At 38.7% G+C, this 23279-nt stretch overlaps 2 protein-coding genes across 2 annotated transcripts in view; one reads left to right on the top strand and one right to left on the bottom strand.

The window, feature by feature from the left end:
- Window positions 1-23279, top strand: part of GUCY1A2 (guanylate cyclase 1 soluble subunit alpha 2) — a 428733-nt gene that overhangs the window by 16764 nt on the left and 388690 nt on the right. The window lies entirely within an intron of this gene.
- Window positions 17544-18347, bottom strand: LOC103005179 (60S ribosomal protein L7-like 1). Its single transcript, XM_028166658.2, is given in 2 exon segments — window positions 17544-17999; window positions 18002-18347. Coding segments are annotated over 2 exon segments (741 nt in total). The 5' UTR covers window positions 18345-18347; the 3' UTR covers window positions 17544-17601.

The raw sequence follows: 23279 nt of genomic DNA on the forward strand, positions 1-23279 counted from the left end.
AGGGTTGTCTTTTGGTCTTGTTTATGGTTTCCTTTGCTGTGCAAAAGCTTTTAAGTTTCATTAGGTCCCATTTGTTTATTTGTGTTCTTATTTCCATTTCTCTGGGAGCTGGGTCACAAAGAATCTTGCTGTGATGTATGTCATAGAGTGTTCTGCCTATGTTTTCCTCTAAGAGTTTGATAGTGTCTGCCCTTACACTTAGGTCTTTAATCCATTTTGAGTTTATTTTTGTGCATGGTGTCAGGGAGTGTTCTAATTTCATACTTTTACATGTATCTGTCCAATTTTCCCAGCACCACTTATTGAAGAGTCTGTCTTTTCTCCACTGTATATGCTTGCCTCCTTTATCAAAGCTAAGTTGACCATATGTGTGTGGGTTTATCTCTGGGCTTTCTATCCTGTTCCATTGATCGATATTTCTGTTTTTGTGCCAGTACCAAACTGTCTTGATTACTGAAGCTTTGTAATATAGTCTGAAGTCAGGGAGCCTGATTCCCCCAGCTCCATTTTTCGTTCTCAAGATGGCTTTGGCTATTCGGGGTCTTTTGTGTTTCCATACAAATTGTGAAATTTTTTGTTCTAGTTCTGTGAAAAATGCCAGTGGTAGTTTGATAGGGATTGCATTGAATCTGTAGATTGCTTTGGGTAGTAGAGTCATTTTCACAATGTTGATTCTTCCAATCCAGGAACATGGTATATCTCTCCATCTATTTGTATCATCTTTAATTCCTTTCATCAGTGTCTTATAATTTTCTGCATACAGGTCTTTTGTCTCCTTAGGTAGGTTTATTCCTAGATATTTTATTCTTTTTGTTGCAATGGTAAATGGGAGTGTTTTCTTAATTTCACTTTCAGATTTTTCGTCATTAGTGTATAGAAATGCAAGAGATTTCTGTGCATTAATTTTGTATCCTGCTACTTTACCAAATTCATTGATTAGCTCTAGGAGTTTTCTGGTAGCATCTTTAGGATTCTCTATGTATAGTATCATGTCATCTGCAAATAGTGAGAGCTTTACTTCTTCTTTTCCGATTTGGATTCCTTTTATTTCTTTGTCTTCTCTGATTGCTGTGGCTAACACTTCCAAAACTATGTTGAATAATAGTGGTGAGAGTGGGCAACCTTGTCTTGTTCCTGATCTTAGTGGAAATGGTTTCAGTTTTTCACCATTGAGGACAATGTTGGCTGTGGGTTTGTCATATATGGCCTTTATTATGTTGAGGAAAGTTCCCTCTATGCCTACTTTCTGCAGGGCTTTTATCATAAATGGGTGTTGAATTTTGTTGAAAGCTTTCCCTGCATCTATTGAGATGATCATATGGTTTTTCTCCTTTAATTTGTTAATATGGTGCATCACATTGATTGATTTGCGTATATTGAAGAATCCTTGCATTCCTGGGATAAACCCCACTTGATCATGGTGTATGATCCTTTTAATGTGCTGTTGGATTCTGTTTGCTAGTATTTTGTTGAGGATTTTTGCATCTATGTTCATCAGTGATATTGGCCTGTAGTTTTCTTTCTTTGTGACATCTTTGTCTGGTTTTGGTATCAGGGTGATGGTGGCCTCGTAGAATCAGTTGGGGAGTGTTCCTCCCTCTGCAATATTTTGGAAGAGTTTGAGAAGGATAGGTGTTAGCTCTTCTCTAAATGTTTGATAGAATTCACCTGTGAAGCCATCTGGTCCTGGGCTTCTGTTTGTTGGAAGGTTTTTAATCACAGTTTCAATTTCAGTGCTTGTGATTGGTGTATTCATATTTTCTATTTCTTCCTGGTTCAGTCTCGGCAGTTTGTGCATTTCTAAGAATCTGTCCATTTCTTCCAGGTTGTCCATTTTATTGGCATAGAGTTGCTTGTAGTAATCTCTCATGATCTTTTGTATTTCTGCAGTGTCAGTGGTTACTTCTCCTTTTTCATTTCTAATTCTATTGATTTGAGTCTTCTCCCTTTTTCTCTTGATGAGTCTGGCTAATGGTTTATCAATTTTATTTATCTTCTCAAAGAACCACCTTTTACTTTCATTGATTTTTGCTATTGTTTCCTTCATTTCTTTTTCATTTATTTCTGACCTGATCTTTATAATTTCTTTCCTTCTGCTGGCTTTGGGGTTTTTTTGTTCTTCTTTCTCTAATTGCTTTAGGTGCAAGGTTAGGTTGTTTATTCGAGAGGTTTCCTGTTTCTTGAGGTAGGCTTGTATTGCTATAAACTTCCCTCTTAGCACTGCTTTTGCTGCGTCCCATAGGTTTTGGGTCGTCGTATCTCCATTGTCATTTGTTTCTAGGTATTTTTTTATTTCCCCTTTGATTTCTTCAGTGATCACTTCGTTATTAAGTAATGTATTGTGTAGCCTCCATGTGTTTGTATTTTTTACAGATCTTTTCCTGTAATTGATGTCTAGTCTCATAGCGTTGTGGTCGGAAAAGATACTTGATACGATTTCAATTTTCTTAAATTTACCAAGGCTTGATTTGTGACCCAAGATATGATCTATCCTGGAGAATGTTCCATGAGCACTTGAGAAAAATGTGTATTCTGTTGTTTTTGGGTGGAATGTCCTATAAATATCAATTAAGTCCATATTGTTTAATGTATCATTTAAAGCTTGTGTTTCCTTATTTATTTTCATTTTGGATGATCTGTCCATTGGTGAAAGTGGGGTGTTAAAGTCCCCTAGTATGATTTTGTTGCTGTCGATTTCCCCTTTTATGGCTGTTAGTATTTGCCTTATGTATTGAGGTGCTCCTATGTTGGGTGCATAAATATTTACAATTGTTATACCTTCCTCTTGGATCGATCCCTTGATCATTATATAGTGTCCTTCTTTGTCTCTTGTAATAGTCTTTATTTTAAAGTCTATTTTGTCTGATATGAGAATTGCTACTCCAGCTTTCTTTTGATTTCCATTTGCATGGAATATCTTTTTCCATCCCCTCACTTTCAATCTGTATGTGTCTCTAGGTCTGAAGTGGGTCTCTTTTAGACTGCATATATATGGGTCTTGTTTTTGTATCCATTCAGCCAGCCTGTGTCTTTTAGTGGGAGCATTTAATCCATTTACATTCAAGGTAATTATCGATATGTATGTTCCTATTCCCATTTTCTTAAATGTTTTGGGTTTGTTATTGTAGGTGTTTTCCTTCTCTTGTGTTTCTTGCCTAGAGAAGTTCCTTTAGCATTTGTTGTAAAGCTGGTTTGGTGGTGCTGAACTCTCTCAGCTTTTGCTTGTCTGTAAAGGTTTTAATTTCTCCATCAAATCTGAATGAGATCCTTGCTGGGTAGAGTAATCTTGGTTGTAGGTTTTTCTCCTTCATCACTTTAAGTATATCCTGCCACTCCCTTCTGGCTTGCAGAGTTTCTGCTGATAGATCAGATGTTAACCTTATGGGGATTCCCTTGTGTGTTATTCTTTTTTTTTCCCTTGCTGTCTTTAATATGTTTTCCTTATATTTAATTTTTGACAGTTTGATTAATATGTGTCTTGGCGTGTGTCTCCTTGGATTTATCCTGTATGGGACTCTCTGTGCTTCCAGGACTTGATTAACTATTTCCTTTCCCATATTAGGGAAGTTTTCAACTATAATCTCTTCAAATATTTTCTCAGTCCCTTTCTTTTTCTCTTCTTCTTCTGGGACCCCTATAATTCGAATGTTGGTGCGTTTAATGTTGTCCCAGAGGTCCCTGAGACTGTCCTCAGTTCTTTTCATTCTTTTTTCTTTATCCTGCTCTGTAGTAGTTATTTCCACCATTTTATCTTCCAGGTCACTTATCCTTTCTTCTGCCTCAGTTATTCTACTATTGATCCCATCTAGAGTATTTTAAATTTCATTTATTGTGTTTTTCATCATTGCTTGGTTCCTCTTTAGTTCTTCTACATCCTTGTTAAATGTTTCTTGCATTTTGTCTATTCTATTTCCAAGATTTTGGATCATCCTTACTATCATTATTCTGAATTCTTTTTCAAGTAGACTACCTATTTCCTCTTCATTTGTTAAGTCCGGTGTGTTTTGACCCTGCTCCTTCATCTGCTGTGTGTTTTTCTGTCGTCTCATTTTGCTTATCTTACTGTGTTTGGGGTCTCCTTTTCACAGGCTGCAGGTTCGTAGTTCCCGTTGTTTTTGGTATCTGTCCCCAGTGGCTAAGGTTGGTTCAGTGGGTTGTGTAGGCTTCCTGGTGGAGGGAACTAGTGCCTGAGTTCTGGTGGATGAGGCTAGATCTTGTCTTTCTGGTGGGCACGTCCACGTCTGGTGGTGTATTTTGGGGTATCTGTGGCCTTATTATGATTTTAGGCAGCCTCTCTGCTAATGGATGGGGTTGTGTTCCTGTCTAGCTAGTTGTTTGGCATAGGGTGTCCAGCACTGTAGCTTGCTGGTCATTGAGTGAAGCTGGGTCTTGATGTTGAGATGGAGATCTCTGGGAGATTTTTGCCGTTTGGTATTACGTGGAGCTGGGAGGTCTCTTGTGGACCAGTGTTCTGAAGTTGGCTCTCCCACTTCAGAGGCACCGCCCTGATGCCTGGCTGGAGCACCAAGAGCCTTTCATCCACACGGCTCAGAGTAAAAGGGAGAAAAAATAGAAAGAAAGAAAGAAAGAAAGAGGCTATAATATAGTGAAGTAAAATAAAGCTATTGTAAAGCAAAGCTATACAGACAAAATCTCACCCAGAAGCATATATATATACACTCACAAAAAAAAGGAAAAGGGGAAAAATTAATATCTCCTGCTCCCAAAGTCCACCTCCTGAATTTGGGCTGATTCGTTGTCTATTCAGGTATTCAACAGATGTAGGCACATCAAGTTGTTTGTGCAGTTTTAATCCGCTGCTTCTGAGGCTGCTGGGAGAGATTTCCCCTTCTCTTCCCTGTTCGCACAGCTCCTGGGGTTCAGCTTTGGATTTGGACACGCCTCTGCGTGTAGGTCGCCTGCGGGCGTCTGTTCCCCGCCCAGACAGGACGGGGTTAAAGGAGCAGCTGCATCAGGGGCTCTGGCTCACCCAGGCCACGGGGAGGGAGGGGTACAGAGGAGGCGGGGCGAGCCTGCGTCTCCCGAGGCTGGCGTGACATTGCACCAGCCTGAGGCGCGCAGTGCATTCTCCCGGGGATGTTGTCCCCGGATCCCGGGACCCTGGCAGTGGCGGGCTGCACAGGCTACCGGGAGGGGCGGTGTGGAGAGTGACCTGTGCTCACACACAGGCTTTTTGGAGGCGGCAGCAGCAGCCCCAGCATCTCACGCCCGTCTCTGGGGTCCGCGCTGATCGCCGCGGCTCGCGCCCTTCTCTGGAGTTCGTTTAGGCGGCGCTTTGAATCCCCTCTCCTTGCGCGCAGCGAAACAAAGAGGCAAGAAAAAGTCTCTTGCCTCTTCGGCAGCTGCAGACCTTTTCCCGGTCTCCCTCCCAGCCAGCTGTGGTGCGCCAACGCCTTCAGGCTGTGTTCACGCCGCCAGCCCCAGTCCTCTCTCTGCGATCCGACCGAAGCCAAGTCTCAGCTCCCAGCCCCGCCAGCCCCGGCGGGTGAGCAGACAAGCCTCTCGGGCTGGTGAGCGCTGCTCGGCGCCGAGCCTCTGTGCGGGAGTCTCTCCGTTTTTCCTTCTGCGCCTCTGTTGCTGTGGGGTCCGCGCTGATAGCTGCAGCTCGCGCCCTTCTCTGAAGTTCATTTAGGCGGCGCTCTGAATCCCCTCTCCTTGCGCACCAGGAAACACAGAGGGAAGAAAAAGTCTCTTGCCTCTTCGGCAGCTGCAGACTTTTTCCCCGGACTCCCTCCCGGCTAGCTGTGGTGCGCTAACCCCTTCAGGCTGTGTTCACGCCGCCAACCCCAGTCCTCTCCCTGCGATCCGACCGAAGCCCGAGCCTCAGCTCCCAGCCCCGCCCGCCCCGGCGGGTGAGCACACAAGCCTCTCGGGCTGGTGAGTGCAACTCGGCACTGATCCTCCGTGCGGGAACCTCTCCGCTTTGCCCTCCGCACCTCTGTGGCTGCGCTCTCCTCCGTGGCTCCAAAGCTTCCCCCCTCTGCCACCCGCAGTCTCTGTCCGCGAAGGGGCTTCCTAGTGCTTGGAAACCTTTCCTCCTTCACAGCTCCCTCCCACTGGTGCAGGTGCCGTCCCTATTCTTTTGTCTCTGTTATTTCTTTTTTCTTTTGCCCTACCCAAGTACGGGGGGAGTTTCTTGCCTTTTTGGAGGTCGGACGTTTTCTGCCAGCGTTCAGTGGGTGTTCTGTAGGAGCAGTTCCACGTGTAGATGTATTTCTACTGTATCTGTGGGAAGGAAGGTGATCTCCGCGTCTTACTCTTCCGCCATCTTCTCTCCTCCCCTCTGCCCCTCTTTTTCATCCTATCCCAACCTTTCCTTATTTGGCATATGGACATATGGAGGACATATGGACAAAGGAAGGGTCTGTATGTAATAGATCAGTTGAAACTGTAATGAAGATGATGATACTAGTAATAATAACTGATGATTCACCATGTGCTGGGCACTGTACTAAATGCTCTACACATTTTATTCTATTTTCATACTCACAACGGTAATGCAGGAGTGATGCCTTACTATGGTCTACAAGTACCAAGAGACTACCTCTCTGACCTCACCTCATGAACTGTAATCTACACTTACGGTTCTATAGTACACTCCTTGAACATTCCAGGAAAGTATTATCTTGCCTCAGGACTTGTATTCTATACCCCTGTGTCAGAAATAACCCCTCAGTCCAGTTCTCCACATGATTGGCCTTTTCTTGGCTTTCAGATTTCAGCTCAGTGTCACCTCATCAGACAGTAGCTCTCCCCCACCAACCATTCTCTTTAACATCATTGTTTATTTTGACCAGCACTCCCTATCAGAAGTTATCTTTTTATTTACTTACTCACTTATGTATTGTCTTCCCTCACTGTAATTTAAGCTGTGCAAGGGCAGGAACCTTGTCTGAGTTGTTCATAGTGGTCTTTGTAGTGCCTAGAATAGTCCTGGCTAAAGGCAGGTTCTCAGTACCTCTTTATTGACTGAATAAACGTCATTTTGATAGAAGTCTTAGCACCTAGAAAAGAAAGAGCATAGTTAAAAAAAAAACCTTACAGGGTAGAAGAAGAATTAACATGTGTTAGGCAACTACTGGGGATCCAGCATTAAGTGTTTTCATAATATGTATCATTGAATTTTCAAAATAATCTTATGAGAGATTGAGAGAAGTTGAGTGACTTGCCTGTGATCACAGTTAATTACTTACTGATGGAGAATAAGAGTAGAATCTTGGTCTGTTTAGCTCCAAACTCTATTTCTTCCACCATATTTGTATATTTCACCCCTCTGAGTGTGGTGGACATTGTGATGTACTGCCTAGATGCCCCTACTTTAGTAATGATGGACTTACTTCCCTAGATGCTAGGAGTGCTGCTGACAGTGACCCTCAGCTGTCAGTCTCCTATATGTATTGCCTGGACTGAAAAGAGATGCTTTGCCCAATGTCATTCCCCATTCCAGTGACTAATCAGCATATGGATATGAAGACTTGCCCCTTTTGACCTAATTCAGCCAACTTTGAAGGTAGAACTCCACGTAGGGTCAGCGGTGGTCTCCACTGCGACAGCATCACAGTCCAACTTCTTCCTCTTTCATGGGTATTGATCCCCCAAGTACCCCTTAATAAGCTTTCTGCATTCTAATCTTCTCAGAGTCTGCTTCCCAGGGAACCCTGCCTACAATAGTGTGTTTGAGAATTGTGATGACATTAATAAAAGTGCAAAAGTCAGCAATAGGAAGGTGATATTTGGAAGGAATATAATGATAACCTTGGATTTGGATTTTTTGAATTTAGGTGCAAATGGTTGGCTCTGGACTGTGAGTTCTTTGTGAGCTTGGTGTTATTGGATCACCAGCCTCAGCACAGTGCCTGTCACATTGTAGGCAGAAGACTCAATAAATAGACTATTAAAGATTTAGCATTGGAGTTTGGGTGACAGTTCATGGAGGTAATAGCAAATATCTTGAAAATTGACAAGCTGTCTTATTGAAAGAGAGGAAAAATAAGAAGAATAGAGAATTGAAAAGCAGTATAGAAAAAGGAAGCAGAAGAATGTAGGTGCTAGGATGCTTTTTTGTTTGTGTGGTGGGAGGTGACTGGAGAGCAGCTGGAAGCAAGTGTTGTAATGGTTGATATTTGAAAAATGATGTGAATTTAAGACTGGTACTTTCAAACCCAGTATGAATGAGGTTTCTTCAGAAGTGATGTCAGTCGTGCAACTGAGAAGGAAACCTGTTTAATGAGATTTAAAGAGAGAATATATGATGAGTAAACAAAGGATATCATGGGCATAAATTTGTCTTCCAAGACATTTGGCAATACAAGTAAAGAGAGGTAGTTGGCAGGACCTGTGAGGCCAAATCAAAGTTTATTAAAGAAATGGAAATTCATGTTTGAAGGTAACAGAGTAGTCAAAAAAGCTGTAGATGGATGAGATAAATAGGCTTTGGGAAAGGATAGCATTGATTTAGAGCCATTCTGTAGCTCCTTTGCCAAAAGTAAGGATACTTATTTCTCTGTACCCAAGGGGAATACAATATGGCATAGTAGGAGTACAGTGCAAAGACAGCTATCAGATTTTGGTTTTATTTACGCCTAATTTATCACAATCTTATCTTGATTTTATCACTATAACTCATTGGTCAGTAATTTTGTCAAATTTAAATTGCAGTTCTCTAGGTATACCTTAGCTGTGGCAGCTACACTGACCATGGGATGTCAAATGAGGTCTGAAATGTTAGTAATTCATTCTTCAGAAATTTTGTATTTAAACCAAGAAGTGTACATTTTTGGATATATTCCATTGTAAATCACTTTTTGAAAACTTCAGATTTACTCTTATTCTTCTAAAGATAAGACTTTGTAAATTGATTTATGCTTGTACTAGCTTGTTCTCTTTTAGTTTTAAAGGTAATTTGAGATACATATTTTATGTATAGAACCCATATTCTTACCATCTCTGTGTCTGATATGACTTTGTTTAGCATTGGACCTCTTTTTGACATTGATGAAAAGGTCACTAAAGGAAGGAATCTTGAGGTATTAGGAGCCAAATGAATAGGACTCTATTTTGTTATACTGAATATATTTTACACAGTTGAAAGGTGGTGTGGAAGGCAAAATAAGGCCAAACAAGACATACGCAATCAAACGGCGCTTCTTGGCCCTCTCCCTTTTCTTTTCTGGGGGAATTTTACTCAATTTCAGCAAGCAAGGATTTTTGTCTATTTTTATATACTTCCAAATCCCAAGTCTACTAGTGCCTGGCATGTGGTAGCTGATTAGTAAGTATTTGTTAAATGATTAAATTTAGAGTGAATATAAAGATATTTATTCTAACTATACTATACAACTATACTAACTATACTACACAAATAAGAAAGAAGTAGGGTGATAAATACAAATGCATTTTAGAAAAATAAAATCAGTAACAGGAACAACAAAATAGACAAAACATATACAAATGTAAATAATTATTATATCCTATTATCCTTTATTCCTTCATCATATATTTACTATATACCCTCTATACATGCTTGACTTTATTGTGTCCTGAGCCAAAATATAAGATCTATGGAGCACAAAATGGCTCTAGTCATCTGCAGGGTTAAAAAATAAAAAGTATTTTATTGGATTTTTATCCAGTATTTTACTGGATTTTCCTTAAATACTCTTGTAATATGCTACGCGAGTCAACTTACATTATATATTAGGAAGTAGGAATAAATTTTTTCTACACGATCTAAATATATATATTTTAAAAAATTAACATTAGTTTATTAAACAGATATTTGTTGTTGGCCTTTTCTGTGCCAGGAATTTGAGATGTCTCAATTATAGAAAATACTTATAATCTGTGCTCCCCACTGCCCCCGTCTCCTCCCTTACCATTTTTTCTTGTGATTCTGTTGCAAACATTTCAGGGATAAAATTTAAGAAAGATTTTATCTTTCTTCCAACCTCTTTTTTTGTATAAAGTTTTCCCAAGGGAAAGCAAGAACTTTTGGAAGAAAAATTCATATTACACCAACAGCAAATTTAGGGAGTACCTGTTGCTGCACTAGTGAGAAGCCTGTCATCTCAATTTAGTAAGTTTCTGTAGATCTCAACAAAAGAAAAATATATCTCTTTTAATGCCTGTTGACCAAATTCTCAGTGCAGGGTTACTCTGAGCTTGTCTTCCAATTTCATTTTTTCCTTGTGTGATTGGTTTAATTTGCATATGGGAGATAATTTGATTTTTGAATGTTGTCTTACAAATATTTGGTTTCTAACTTAAGGAATTTATTTGTTTTCAGAAAGGAAAGAATGCAGAGACCCTTACAAATTGTATTTTTATCATATATTTACAGATATAACCCTGAGTTTACTTTAATAGCATTTTTGAAATCTATATGTTTATCTGTCTATCTATCGATCGATCTATCTCTCTATTATTGATTATATAGGTCAGAAAAGAAATGACTCTGTCTGATTCTGAATTTAAAAATTTAATTCAGTAGAAATCTGGAGTAGGTATACTTACTCTCATTGTCTTTTTAAAAAAATTGCCACAGTAATGAAAATGTCTTTTGCCTCCTTAACAAAGAATCTGCCTCCAAAGGCATTTATTGTAAGCAGTGATAATGATGAGATGATTATGTTGTAATGGAACAGACTGAGGGAAAGAATAAATTTTAGCTACATATTACTGTAATTCCATTTGAAACTTCAGGCAGATATGAGGAAGTTTCTAGTGTGGTTGCTGGTGAAGAATGATTTATTGTTTCCTCCTGATATAAAGATCAATAAACACTTTGTAGACATGACATCATTTGCAAGCTATAAAGCCTCCCTTTTTTTTCCCCTCTTATGTTAACTCATTGCCATTATAAACACATTTCAAAGAAAACCAATCTTTCCTTTTGTTCTGAATTAAGTTCTTTCTCCAAAAGCGTGCTTGCAAAGTACAAACCTAACTTTCCTGCTGAAAGAGAATGGGTGAGATTCTTCCACAGCTTGCAAGGGGCTAACTGTGAGAATTGTGGTGTGTGAGGCTGCTGCCTGCTGGTTCTTTAAGCACTTAGGCAGTTGTCTCCTTATTCAGCTGCATTCTTGGGATGGGAGTGGGGGAGGATGGAGGAAATAAAATACTACTTTAAGTTGTAAATGTAATTTTCCACCATTAACTTAGCATTCTTGACTACTGAGAAATATCTCAGTCTCAAATACATAGTTAACATAGATACCCAGTTATTTTGATTATAGCAATGGGATATATTAATCAATGGCATTAATGATGACTGTAATGAAATTAACAATTCCATTGGATATGTAGTTGGAAAAAGCATTTTACTACAAGTTACCCCAAGAGACATAATTTTTCAAAGAATACACTTTCATTTTTCAAAGAATACACTTGCAAATACAGGTCAATGAAAATGTTACAGTTATAAAACTATAAAATATGAATCTAAAAGTAAGATCAGAACAACAATTTTTAGCCATTAGATAAGGTATTCAGCCACTTTATGTGATCTATAAGTCAAATCAAGATATGCCTGTCTAGAAACATCTTAAAAACCTAAAGTAACAAAGTTTATTATTTTGCTCTTCCAGAGTAACTAGTAGAAACAAAAGCAAAGTCATATCAATGTGAAGCATATCACAGTTCCTGCCTTGGCATTTTATACTCGTGTAAACTCTGATATATTATGAATTAAGTTTGAGAAAAAATTGTAAATTATTTACTTTTGGTAGTCCTTATTCTCAATCTCTCTCTCCCCCCTCCCCATCTCTATCTCTATCTCTATCTCTTTCTCTATCTCTATCTCTATCTCTCTTGATTCCTATAGCAAAACCCCTTGCCACAAAAATCTGCTATGAGTCTCTCCCACCAGACAAATTGGACTATGTGCATTTTACATACCTTATGTTAAATTATTAATTGAAAAGTACTTCTTTTTATTTTAAGCGCCTTTGCAGGAGTGAAAAGTAAGTTTTGGAGAGAGCCTTGAGGGGATGGATAGGATGGGGATAGCTCTCTTGGTGCTCCTAAAATCAAATTTGGTGTCTGGCTCCACAATGCTCTGACATATATTGACGACTATATGGAAATGTGTATGTCTGGGCACTTCTTACACAGCTGTATGAAGATCTCTGTAGACACAGTAAATTATTTAATATTTTTGGTCTGTATGAATGATGTAGATATATTGGTGGACAAAAACAAAATAATAATATATAGCACCTTTGATTATGTGGCATTATACTTATTAATTTTATATCATAAACTATTTTCTGTTACTTTTAAGAACTATTACTGCTACTTCAGGGTTCATTTAAAAGAAGACCCATAGGACTAAATTGGACTTATGTTTTCCTTATATTTTATAATGCCTAGAGATTCCAGAGACTTGTTACTTAAATGAATAATTTATGGATTAATATGTATTATGCCAATTATTGATGCCCCTGCACTAAATTTGCCTTGGAAATTCCAATTAAGAGCCCTTATGCATGCAAGGAAATTAAAATGATTTTTTAAGACTGAAAAATAGTGAATGATATCTAATTAGTACCTTGTTCCTAAGCATCATATCATTAAAACTGTCTGTTGTTTGGTGTGAATATGTGTACATGATTTGTGTGGGTAAACATTTGATATTTGTATAGCTGAATGCCAGAGCAAGATATTTAAAACTCTTGTAGTATTCTAGAAAGAATTTGAGAAAAAAAATACTGTGCCAGAAACATTTCCCCTCTTCTGTAGGCAACTGTTCTTACATCATTTTACTCTCTGCCCCTTTTCCCCTAATCTTCTGTTAGGTAGTTAAGACAAACAAATGGCTAAGAAATACTACATAGATAAAAATTTGGTTCTAATGTGAGCAAGTTTAATGTTCTTTGCTGGAGGTCTTCTACAATGACCTCTATATCAATTCACATTATTATAACCAATTTTGTGATAAATGGCTTATTTTGATTAGTTAGTTTTTAGTGTGAGCAGATTTGAAGAGAATTTTGAAAAACCAGGAGCTTTCACCAGATATATTTTTTAACATCTAAAAACACGAAACATTAGTGACATCATTTTTTTCTTCTTGATTTTCCCCACTTCAGGACTATGAGAGAATGATGTGCTAACCTATACTTTCCATACAGAAAAACCACAAGAAATAAGTGATATCTATTTAAAGCTTACAAAGCATGTTTTATAATACTCATTTTGTCACCGTAATTCACTCAGGAAATGTATGAAGTAAGGAGGTCCAATTTAAGGATGGGGAAACCGAAGCTCAGAGGGGAACAGTAACTTGCCTAAAGTCAAGAAGCTTGTAACCACCTATTTTAGTGCCTGGTTTTCCTGTTTCAGGTCCTAAGCTCTTTTCACCATGATGTGACTTTCAACATGTCCATGAATTGTTCAATAAAGCAATTTAGCAATATACAATATTGTTCACATAGATTCCTTATTTCCTATTTTGCTTCACATATGTTTCATACTTTATGACTTGCAAATGGTGGCTGATAGCAATTTCCTGCTGGTTTTCTTGAACCTTACCTCCTGTCACCAACTGTTTAGTTCCTGACTGTGCTGTGAGTTCATATAATATAGACCTGTGTTAGAAATGACAAAGGGTTCTTTCTTCATCAGGGCTCTGTCTCTAGGCTGACCTAGTTTGCCTGTCCACTGTCATGTTTGTATGCTCCAGGCTCCCATGGGTGAGGCAGCTATGAACGGAGTGACAAAAGCTACCCTCACTGCCAACAGCTTAACTTATGCTGCAGAGTCTGGGGACAGCAAAGACATTACTAGTCATATGATTTCCAAATATGAAGGAAGTCATGATTATCATAGAAATAGTTATGTTCGTAAGGGTATACATTTCTCTTCACAGATCATATATAATTATGCTGTAATTAAATAATTTACTAGAAGGAATGAGGAAGCAATACAATAGATATTATACAATGGAGTGATACATAGGTTAAAAAATGTGCTCAGGTAGAGTTAAATGAAAAAAAATAAGACTTTTGATGTCATGAAGTATTAGTATTCTTTGACTTGCATATTTTTTCTGGAAAGAAGTGTGATTATTCTGTACCTCTAGCTTAGGAATGTAGTTCATCATAAACATTGATGACATGGCAGTCATTATCTGCCAAACATCTGCCTAGTAAGCAGATTTCATATCTGTTTGGATCATCAGGTTATAGTCAACACTAGATCTGATTATATTTAGACCCTTGTTGAGTTTTATCTTCCAGGAGAGGTTGAAGCAGTAGAGCTGAGCAGGACAATCCCTGGGTAGTATTTTGATGGTTTCGGCATATTTCAGCGTCTGAAACTTTTAAACTCCAAGGACTTGGGCTTGTCTGAGTCCTGAAATCAGACTCTTAGCCACTGACTGGCTAAAAAAATGCCCATGGCACTTTGGTTGGCGTCTGAATGACAGTTTACTTTTTTAAAGTGAGCAATAACTGTGAAATGAAGCTTAGTACTCAAAGTCTGCATGGTCAGCACTTTTCTTACCTATTCAGGCTACATGAGGAGCCAAGTCATAACCAAAAGTTTGCTTTAATCCATGGAGAGCCAGAGCAAAATGAATTTCATGCCAAATTCTTTAATCCAGTTTAAGGGTCTATCTGGTTGTAGGGAAGGCCTTGACAATGAGACCTGATGATCCATATTCATTCATGAGACTCTCATTTTAGTTAAGATGGTTGAAGAATTTTCCTTACCTTAAGAATAATTTATCTCAATGTGATAGAGGACCAGTATGCCCTTGAACAGTATTAGAGGTAATGTTTCATAAACTATTCTCCTCCCTTCTCTTTCATATGGGTTGCCCTCTCTAACTTCACCCACTTTCTATTGCTCAGTAGCCTACTTTGTCTGGAGCTGTACCATGGCTGGTATTTGAAGGTAATTCCCATTCACCCATTTACAAACTATTGTTTAAGCTGGTGCATTTAGGGTTAACAAAACATTTCCCTGTTTTATGAGTTAGTTTTATAACTTAACTGTCAAACAGAAATATCACTTCCCTCATTTCCAGGCTCTTGTTGGGAAACACCTCACTGTAACTTCCAGGTACTGGAAACAATAGGGAATTCTTTGGAAATGCTCAAGTGGAGGCTGCAAAGATATTTTAAAAGGCTAGAAATTATTTCCTGACATGAAGGTCATTGCTAAACCTGACTTGAAATGGCACTAATTAGCTTGGCAGCATATAATTGGCATCTTTGGGCTATGAGGCATGCCTGGCAACAGTCCTAGGCATTAGACATAGTCAGTTTAGTTCAATTTAATAATTTTTTGACTAGTTCCTCATCAACAGATTTTTGCATAGAATTAACATATAACACATATTTGTATACTACTTCATAGTTTTATTTCATTTGGTGCTTACACCAACCCTGAGAAACAGTTATGCTAGGAATTCCCCTATTTTATAATATAGGTAATAGAGGTTCAGAAAAATAAATGCTGTATCCAAAATTATACAGTCTAGGGCTTCCCTGGTGGCGCAGTGGTTAAGAATCTGCCTGCCAATGCAGGGGACAAGGGTTCGAGCCCTGGTCTGGGAAGATCCCACATGCCACGGAGCAACTAAGCCCATGAGCCACAACTACTGAGCCTGCGCGTCTGGAGCCTGTGCTCCGCAACAGGAGAGGCCGCGACAGTGAGAGGCCCGCGCACCGCGATGAAGAGTGGCTCCCGCTCGCCGCAACTGGAGAGGGCCCTCACACAGAAACGAAGACCCAACCACAGCCAAAAATAAATAAATAAATAACAAAATTATACAGTCTAGCTAAGACTTAATTATCCCTTTCAACTGTAACCTTTTCTGCCTTGGTAAATATAGAACATTGTATTTCAGTTTAGAGGAGCAAATTAAAAGCTTGGCTTTTGGAGGCAGATATAGATCAGACACTTAATAGACTTAGATACTTACTACCTAAGTGACTTCGGGCAAGTTCTTTTTTAACTTCTCTGGGTTCAATTTTCACATTTATAAAATTGGGGTAAGACTTCTTCCTCTCTTACAGGATTTTTGTGAGGATTAAATGAGTTGGGGCATGTAACGTGTTGGACCAATTGTTTGACACTTAGCACTCAACTTCTATTACAGTGTTGAATCCAGAAAGCTTACTCTTATTTCACTTTGTAGACTGAGTCAGCCCTGTGCCATCTGTGAGGTCCTGTTTGGTTTAAGGGTTTAGGGCTGAAGTCATGTTTCTCCAAAGGTCTGCAATAAAGCAATATCAATTTTCCTGAGATGTCTAGAAGCGGTACCATCTTGTCTCATAGTCAGGATTTTTATTCAGACAGCCAAGTTGGCCAAGATGGTGACCAGGAAAGCATGTTTCTCCTGAAGTTTCCCTATTAAGAAGTTAATGATCCTACCAGAACTATTTAAATAACAACATTTTCAAATTTGGGGAAACAATTTTCAACATTGTTTTCATATCTATTACAGAAAAAAATAAAAGGAAATAAGGGATTTCAGTTAGGTACATGGAATAACTTACTAATGGTCACCAAAGTGAGATAAATTACCAATGGAGGCAGCAGCTTGTGGAAGAAATAGCATAGGAGGCCTAAGTTCTTGTCTAGTTGATGTCTCTTTCCAGCATGTAGCTGAGGCAAAACACTTTAACCTCTCTGAATCTCAGCATTTTCATCTGTAAAATGTGGATAATTATATCTGAGACTTACAAGGTTGTTGTGAATATATAATGAGATGAAGGAAAGAAAGTAATTTGTAAACTGTGAAGTGTTATACAAACTGAAGGTGGTGTTATTATTTTCTGGTGTTCGTTGAAAACAGAAATTCTTGGATTACTTAAATGTGCTCTTGCCTGAGGTGGAGAAGAACTAATAAATAGCCCTTTGAATCTGTTTCAGTTCAAAGAATATATGTTTTCAGATTAAATCAGTATTGATGGTGTTAGGTCTTGTCAAATTGAAATTCAATGGCTCATTTGGAAGGGCATTAAAAAATAACAAAGGGGAAGATATTTGTAAAGCAAAGATATTTTGTATAGAAAGACTTCATTATCACATTGAGTATATGTTAAATATATTCAGTTTAAAATCAATAATTAAATGGTAATGAACACTGTGCTCTGCTAATTAGTACTTTTTTTTTTTTTCACAGCAGACAACCGAGCATTGTTTTTGTGCACTTCTTTCTAATTGTATTTCAAGTTCTTTCCAAAACAAGGCCCTTAGATACCCCAGGTTCAATATGCCCCTGGGCCTGGTCCTCTGCTGTCTTGTATTCATGTGTGGGTATTCGTTCGTTCACCAACATTAAATCCCAGGATAGGTGTGATAAAACAGGACTCCCTCCTCCATGGCACAAGTCCTTTGCTGGTTTCAGAGGTGGATGGCGGTCTTTGCAGAAAACACACAGGAACTTTTTCTTGGAACTGAAGTGGGATGAAAAGTGCCTGCCCTGAACATCACCATCTTTTCCCTGACCCTTCCCCTCCAGTTTCTGCAGATACAGCAGAAAATAATCTGGCTTGAAGATACTGGGTAACAATTCCATAAAACAAAAACACATGATTCCAATGCACTGTGCTTTCCGATATGCTGGGTTTAGTTCAGCTGCCGGATGAGCTGATTGATGCGTTCAGCTCGATAGCCAGGTGAGCCCACTTCCTTGAGGAAGCCCACTCTATTCTTGGTAGCGTGATGGGCCACTGAGAGTTGGAAAGGGCTCAAGAACCCTGAGATCACCTGAAAATTCTTCCCCGGGAAGGCAATTTCGTGAATGAGGTCTTCCAAGCAAATGACACCAAACTTCCCCAGATGCTCCTCAATCACTGTGTTGTCTGTCAAAGGGATGATTTTATTCTTGACCTTGGCTTGTCCAAGTTTCAAGATGAGTTCCCGAACTGACTTCAAATTTGGAAATCCCCAGGTCACATAAGGTTCCACTATACAAAGCGTTTTTATGGTTTGAGGAGTTACTTGCATAAAGACACCACTGAAATCTTATTCAGGCGAAGTCTTGCAATGGTCCTCTGCACCAGTAAACTCACCCCATTAATCCTTTCGATGCATAAAACAAAGGCCAAGGAATGTTTATCCGGCACTTCCAAGCCGTGAGGTTTCACTTCTAGTCGTCTGAGTCGCACCCTGTCACGTAGTTGCCGCCAGGAATCATGTAGGAACCATTCTAGTCGCTTAAACTTGATCTCTTTTCCTTTCCTCTGCTCCTTCCTTTGCAAAAGCGCCTGCTTTGCCTGGGTGGCTTTCAGAGCTTGATAAGCCTTCCTCTTTTTCAGGAGATTTTCTGGAAGCAAAGGGATCTTTTTTCTTGGCTCTTCCTCTGCCATCTTTCCAACTCTAGAATTTACTTCTAATAAGGCCAAGGTTATCAGTTTGAATCCCGTTGTGGGTCAATTAGCATAATGTCAGCCTTCACCCTAAGCTTTCATGAGGTCACTCAAATGTGTACCCATGTTCACAAGAAGAATAAAAGTGGAGATTGGACGAAATCATGCAGATTTTCAACCAGTATGTATAGAACTATATATTATAATGTGTCTCCAACTTTTTTTTTTTCTTTTCGCATACTTGTCATTTTTGTTTTTTGTAGTTAATTGTCTGGACTACCAATTTTGTTTAGGAAATTACTGGTGTAGTTCATAGATGATATTCCAAGTTTCCTGAAAGGTGGTTTAATCTCTGGTACATTCTAACCCTCTGTTTACAAGTGCTAACTTTGCAATGCTTTACTTCAAATGACCCTGAGAACTATGAACTTCTTATACGTGTTTTTTAGATGGGAAAATGGAGGCATTTTTTTTCCCAAGGATTTTTACTCCCAGGTGAAGAGATTTTGGCTAATTTTATAAAAAGGTCAGTAGCACAGCTGGGCTTGAAATACAGAGGTCCTGACTCAAAGTTCTATATTTAATTTGCAGTGTTTTTTTTCCTTTTTGGCTTATATATAGTAAGTTTAGTCAAAGGCTGGGAAAATTCATATTATGCCTGGATCTTTAGCAAGACTGACAATTACTACAATTACATGTCTTTCAGAAGTACCTATGTTGGTTATTTGACATGACTTAATTTGATCCATTGGTGTCTACAGGCCTACCCATAAAGATAAGGTATCTAACATTATAATTTTGATCACTTTAAGTGAAGAAATTTGGCATATCATATCCTTATAAGCAAAATGCTCTTATGTTATGAAGAAAGTAGAGATCTTTGGATTGTGATTTGGAGGATGATGAAAAGGTTCCTTGCTCCCTAATTTATCTCTCACTGACCCTCCTATTTACCAAAATACCACCTTTAGTGGTTCAGACCATCTTATATAAAGTAGGAAAGCCCAGTTATACCATCATTTACCTTAGTAAGGATTGAGGATCAAGTTTTTCAAGTAGGATTCCTCCTGAGTACCATCTGGGGTCAGGGTACTAAGAGGATTCCAAATTTTGATGAAGGAAGGAAGGAGAATATGCAATGATGATTTTTGGAGACCTATTCTGGGAGTTTAGATGATGGTGGTGGGGATTTGTCCTATCAGATGCAATGTAACTAAACTGGACTCTCAGAGGGTAGGGAAGAGGGTGAGGGAAAGCTAAGCATGGGAAAGTGAAAGTGTATCTAAGACAAGATATTCATGATTTTTACTTATGGTATTGTTTGTGTACATATGTTTAAAGAACATTAAGTGTGTTGTCAAGAACCAAACAATTAATTTGAATCCATGTGATTCTTCATTTTTATGCTGACATTAAAAAAATGCTTTCTTATTATGGAAGTTTCCTAGGGGAAAATACGCTCTTTTTGTAAAGGAGGGCTTCTAATCTCTCTAACTTTGATTCTTTTTTAGTCAAATGGTGATAATATCAATCTAACTATTTCATTGGATTGGTGCAAAGATCGATTGGGATAATATGCATTAAAAACATGAAATGTAAAGTGCTCAACCAAATACAGGGTGTTAAAAATTATGTGCAGTACAGGTTGGAGATTAAGTGCTTGGATTCTGGAACAGACTACCTGAGTTTCAACCCTGGCTTTGTCTCTTTTTACCTGTTTGACATAGGACAACTTAAACTTTCTGTGTCTCAGTTTTCTAATCTGTAAAATAATAACCTACCTCATAATGTTAATGTGAAGATCAAAGGAGTTAATATACGTAATGGGCTTAAAGCAGTGCCTTGCATAGATTAAATGCAACAATCGTATTAACTGTTGCATTGTTATGTATGTGTCAGTACAAAATTGAATACTGACATAAGTGCATGGGAGTGAACTACTTGGAAATGCTTCAAGAATATAGTTCTCTGTTTACCTAACAAATCATACTTAACTATGAGCTATTAGTGGAACTGTGTTGATTTAACAGTTATGTGTGGACATCTTTCAGAAGCTTGCTTCTTTTGATATTTGAGTAAAGAAACTACTCTCATTAATGCTGACTTATTCAGGTAACTTTTATAGAGTATTGGTCTTGATCATCATGTTTATATCTTACATGAAAGGTTTTCAACCCTGACTAACATTAGAAGCAAATGGGTCCCCCAGTTGTATTGGAAAGTTTGGGGGTGGCACTCAGGCATTGGTATTTTTTTAAAAGCTCCCCAGGGGATTTTAATTTGTAGGTAGAGTTGAAAATCACTGGCCTAGAGCAATAGTAATTAAATATATATCCATATCATTTAGTTTCTGACATTGAAATATAATTTTTTCATACTTAAATAAATAAAATGACATGGCTATTTATGGATGTTTCTTTAAAGGCAGACCTATTGTTTCCATTAATTCTGTAGCTTATGGTTTTGTGTTATAAAGCAGAAATGAGAAGTTTATTTGTTTTTAAATTATCTGTGGATTTTTATTTGTTTGTTTTTGGCATGATGAAGGCTGTATACATTTGAAGAATATATAGGATCACAGAATAGTAAAGGTGAGAGGGACCCTCAAAGCATCTAGTAGAAAGACTGCACAGTTTGAAGCCAGTCCTGGCTTGCAGTGACTGATTCACTTACGAGCTATATGATCTTGGGCTACTTAATCAATCTGAGCCACGACTTCACCTCTATAGAATTGAGATGTATGTGTACTTTGTACGATGACAACTGCATTTCATGTGATACACACACACACACACATCTTGACTCCCTGACTCCTGCCTGAGCCCCATACCGTCTGGTGCAGATATCTAGAGCAGGGACTGTGTGGGAGCCTCTGCAGGGCTGTCTGAGCTTGAAGGGCAAGTTGCTGAGAACTGCTTCCTCCCACTACTCAGGGATCCTTTCTCTGGCTCTTTTTGGATTATTTCATGGCTGGCTGTTTGGATCCCATGACTTTTCATGAGCATAACATTTAGTCTGTGGGGGTCAGTCACTGCTAAGTAGAGTGAAGCTGTTAATGAGACTAGAGATGAAGATGGCTTCTTGTTGCCACATGATGGAAGCTTTGGGTACTTCCTCTTTGAGCCCTAGACAATACATGTTTGGGACACAGATGACTGCTTTCTCTTTCCAGCTGTCTTCCTGTCCATTGCTTCTTTGTGTTGAGTAGAGACAGTAGGAAGCCACTATCTCTTAGTTTGGGGGAAGGAGAGAAAAAATTAGACTTCTTTGATTTTCTTTTGTATGATAGGGACAGTGGATTTTGTCTCCTTCCCAACCCTTGTCTTTCAGATCCTGTAGCATATGGCTATAAACATATTAGATCATCCAGCTCTCCTGTTGCACATTCTTTATGTCATAAGAAGGAGGTTCATGGGTTGTTTCTAATTAGTTATAAAGCATAATGCCTGAAGTCTTCATCTTAGCTATGGTGCATCAATGCCCTTCCCACGTATAGGCCTGGATTTAGGTCTATTCTCAATCTTACTTCTGAGAATTCTGCTTTTGTCACCATCTCTCTGGACTGATCTGAAGGTTTCATTGGAAATATTTATAAATTCAGCTACCATTTTCCTATTTTTCCCTCAGCTGGAATAGGCACCATCTTCTCATTATTAGTATTAGTGGTAAGTCTATTGATTTTTTTAGCTGATGAGGATCTTGAAACATTACACTTGTGGGGTGGGTGTTCTAACATAAACTTTGTACTCCTCCACTAGATTTTGAGACTCTTGAGGGTAGGAACCCACTGAACATAGTCATAACTATCATTTATTATGCACCTACTATGTACTAGTGACTTCAATTTAATTATTTCAATTAATTCCCATAAAAATAATGTACACATAAGGAATCATTTCAGATAGCTTAAGTAAACTGCCCAAGGTCGTCTAGTTCATGAGTAAGAGTTGGATTTTGAACTCAGTTTGATCTTAAATTCTCCGTTCTAAATCATCTTTCCAAACTCCTTCTTAAAGAAAAGGATAGATACAGATAAGAGGAATGGGATTTTGGCCTGTTGAAGGTTGGATGGAACTGGTATGGAGTTGCATTCTTAAAGAAAAGGAGAGAAGATCTGCAGATCTTCAGAGCCCTTGCTTTTCCCACTACTCTACACTGACTTGCATCACTGGCATACATGGACATTTAGTAAACGGACCCTACAACCCTCAAGGCAGAAGTCACCCCTTCAGAAGGCTTTGGCCCACGTGCAGGTCTTCACTTTGTGCTTTTTATTCATGTCAGAGAGGCTCAGATTATGTGAAGATGTCTCAGAATCAGGCAAACTCTGAAGAAGATTGGAGTGAATCCGTGGTGATAGTCCATGGTGAGGAGTCAGGTCTGTATTAAAGTCAGCCTTGGCTTTCTGAAGATCAGGGGATACTCTGCAGTCAGCCTCTATGCTTACAGTTCAGACCACCAGAATGTGCCCACTGGATCTGGCAAGCAGTAGGAAGTATATAAATCTTTATGAAGTTGAAGCTTTGTTGAATGTGCCCAGAGAACATTTTCCATTTAATGTATTTGGAAACTATAAATATCATTCCTGCTGGGGAGTAAAAGTAATTGCTTCAGAAAAGAAAAAAGTCAGTTCTTTAAATGGCTTAACTCCTTTCACAAACATTTGCTTTTTTTAATGACTGGGAAATTCCTGGTACAGGAAAATAAAATGTCCTTTGGTACAAATGAGTTCATTCTGGTCTTAACTGACCCTATGCACTCTAGTTCCTGCTTTCTGTTCCATATTTTGTCACCAGAGGTTATTGGAAGGATAATCCCTCTGTGGATTTTCACTGCTTTTAGGGCATGTTGCCAAAGAGAAAGTTATCTTGGCTCAGAAACTGCCAAACCAGTTCAGAAGGCTCAGATCCCAGGGGTACTGAGCCAGTGACTGAT

This window comes from Balaenoptera acutorostrata, chromosome 9 (assembly GCF_949987535.1).
Source record: "Balaenoptera acutorostrata chromosome 9, mBalAcu1.1, whole genome shotgun sequence".
NCBI classification, from domain to species: Eukaryota; Metazoa; Chordata; class Mammalia; order Artiodactyla; family Balaenopteridae; genus Balaenoptera; species Balaenoptera acutorostrata.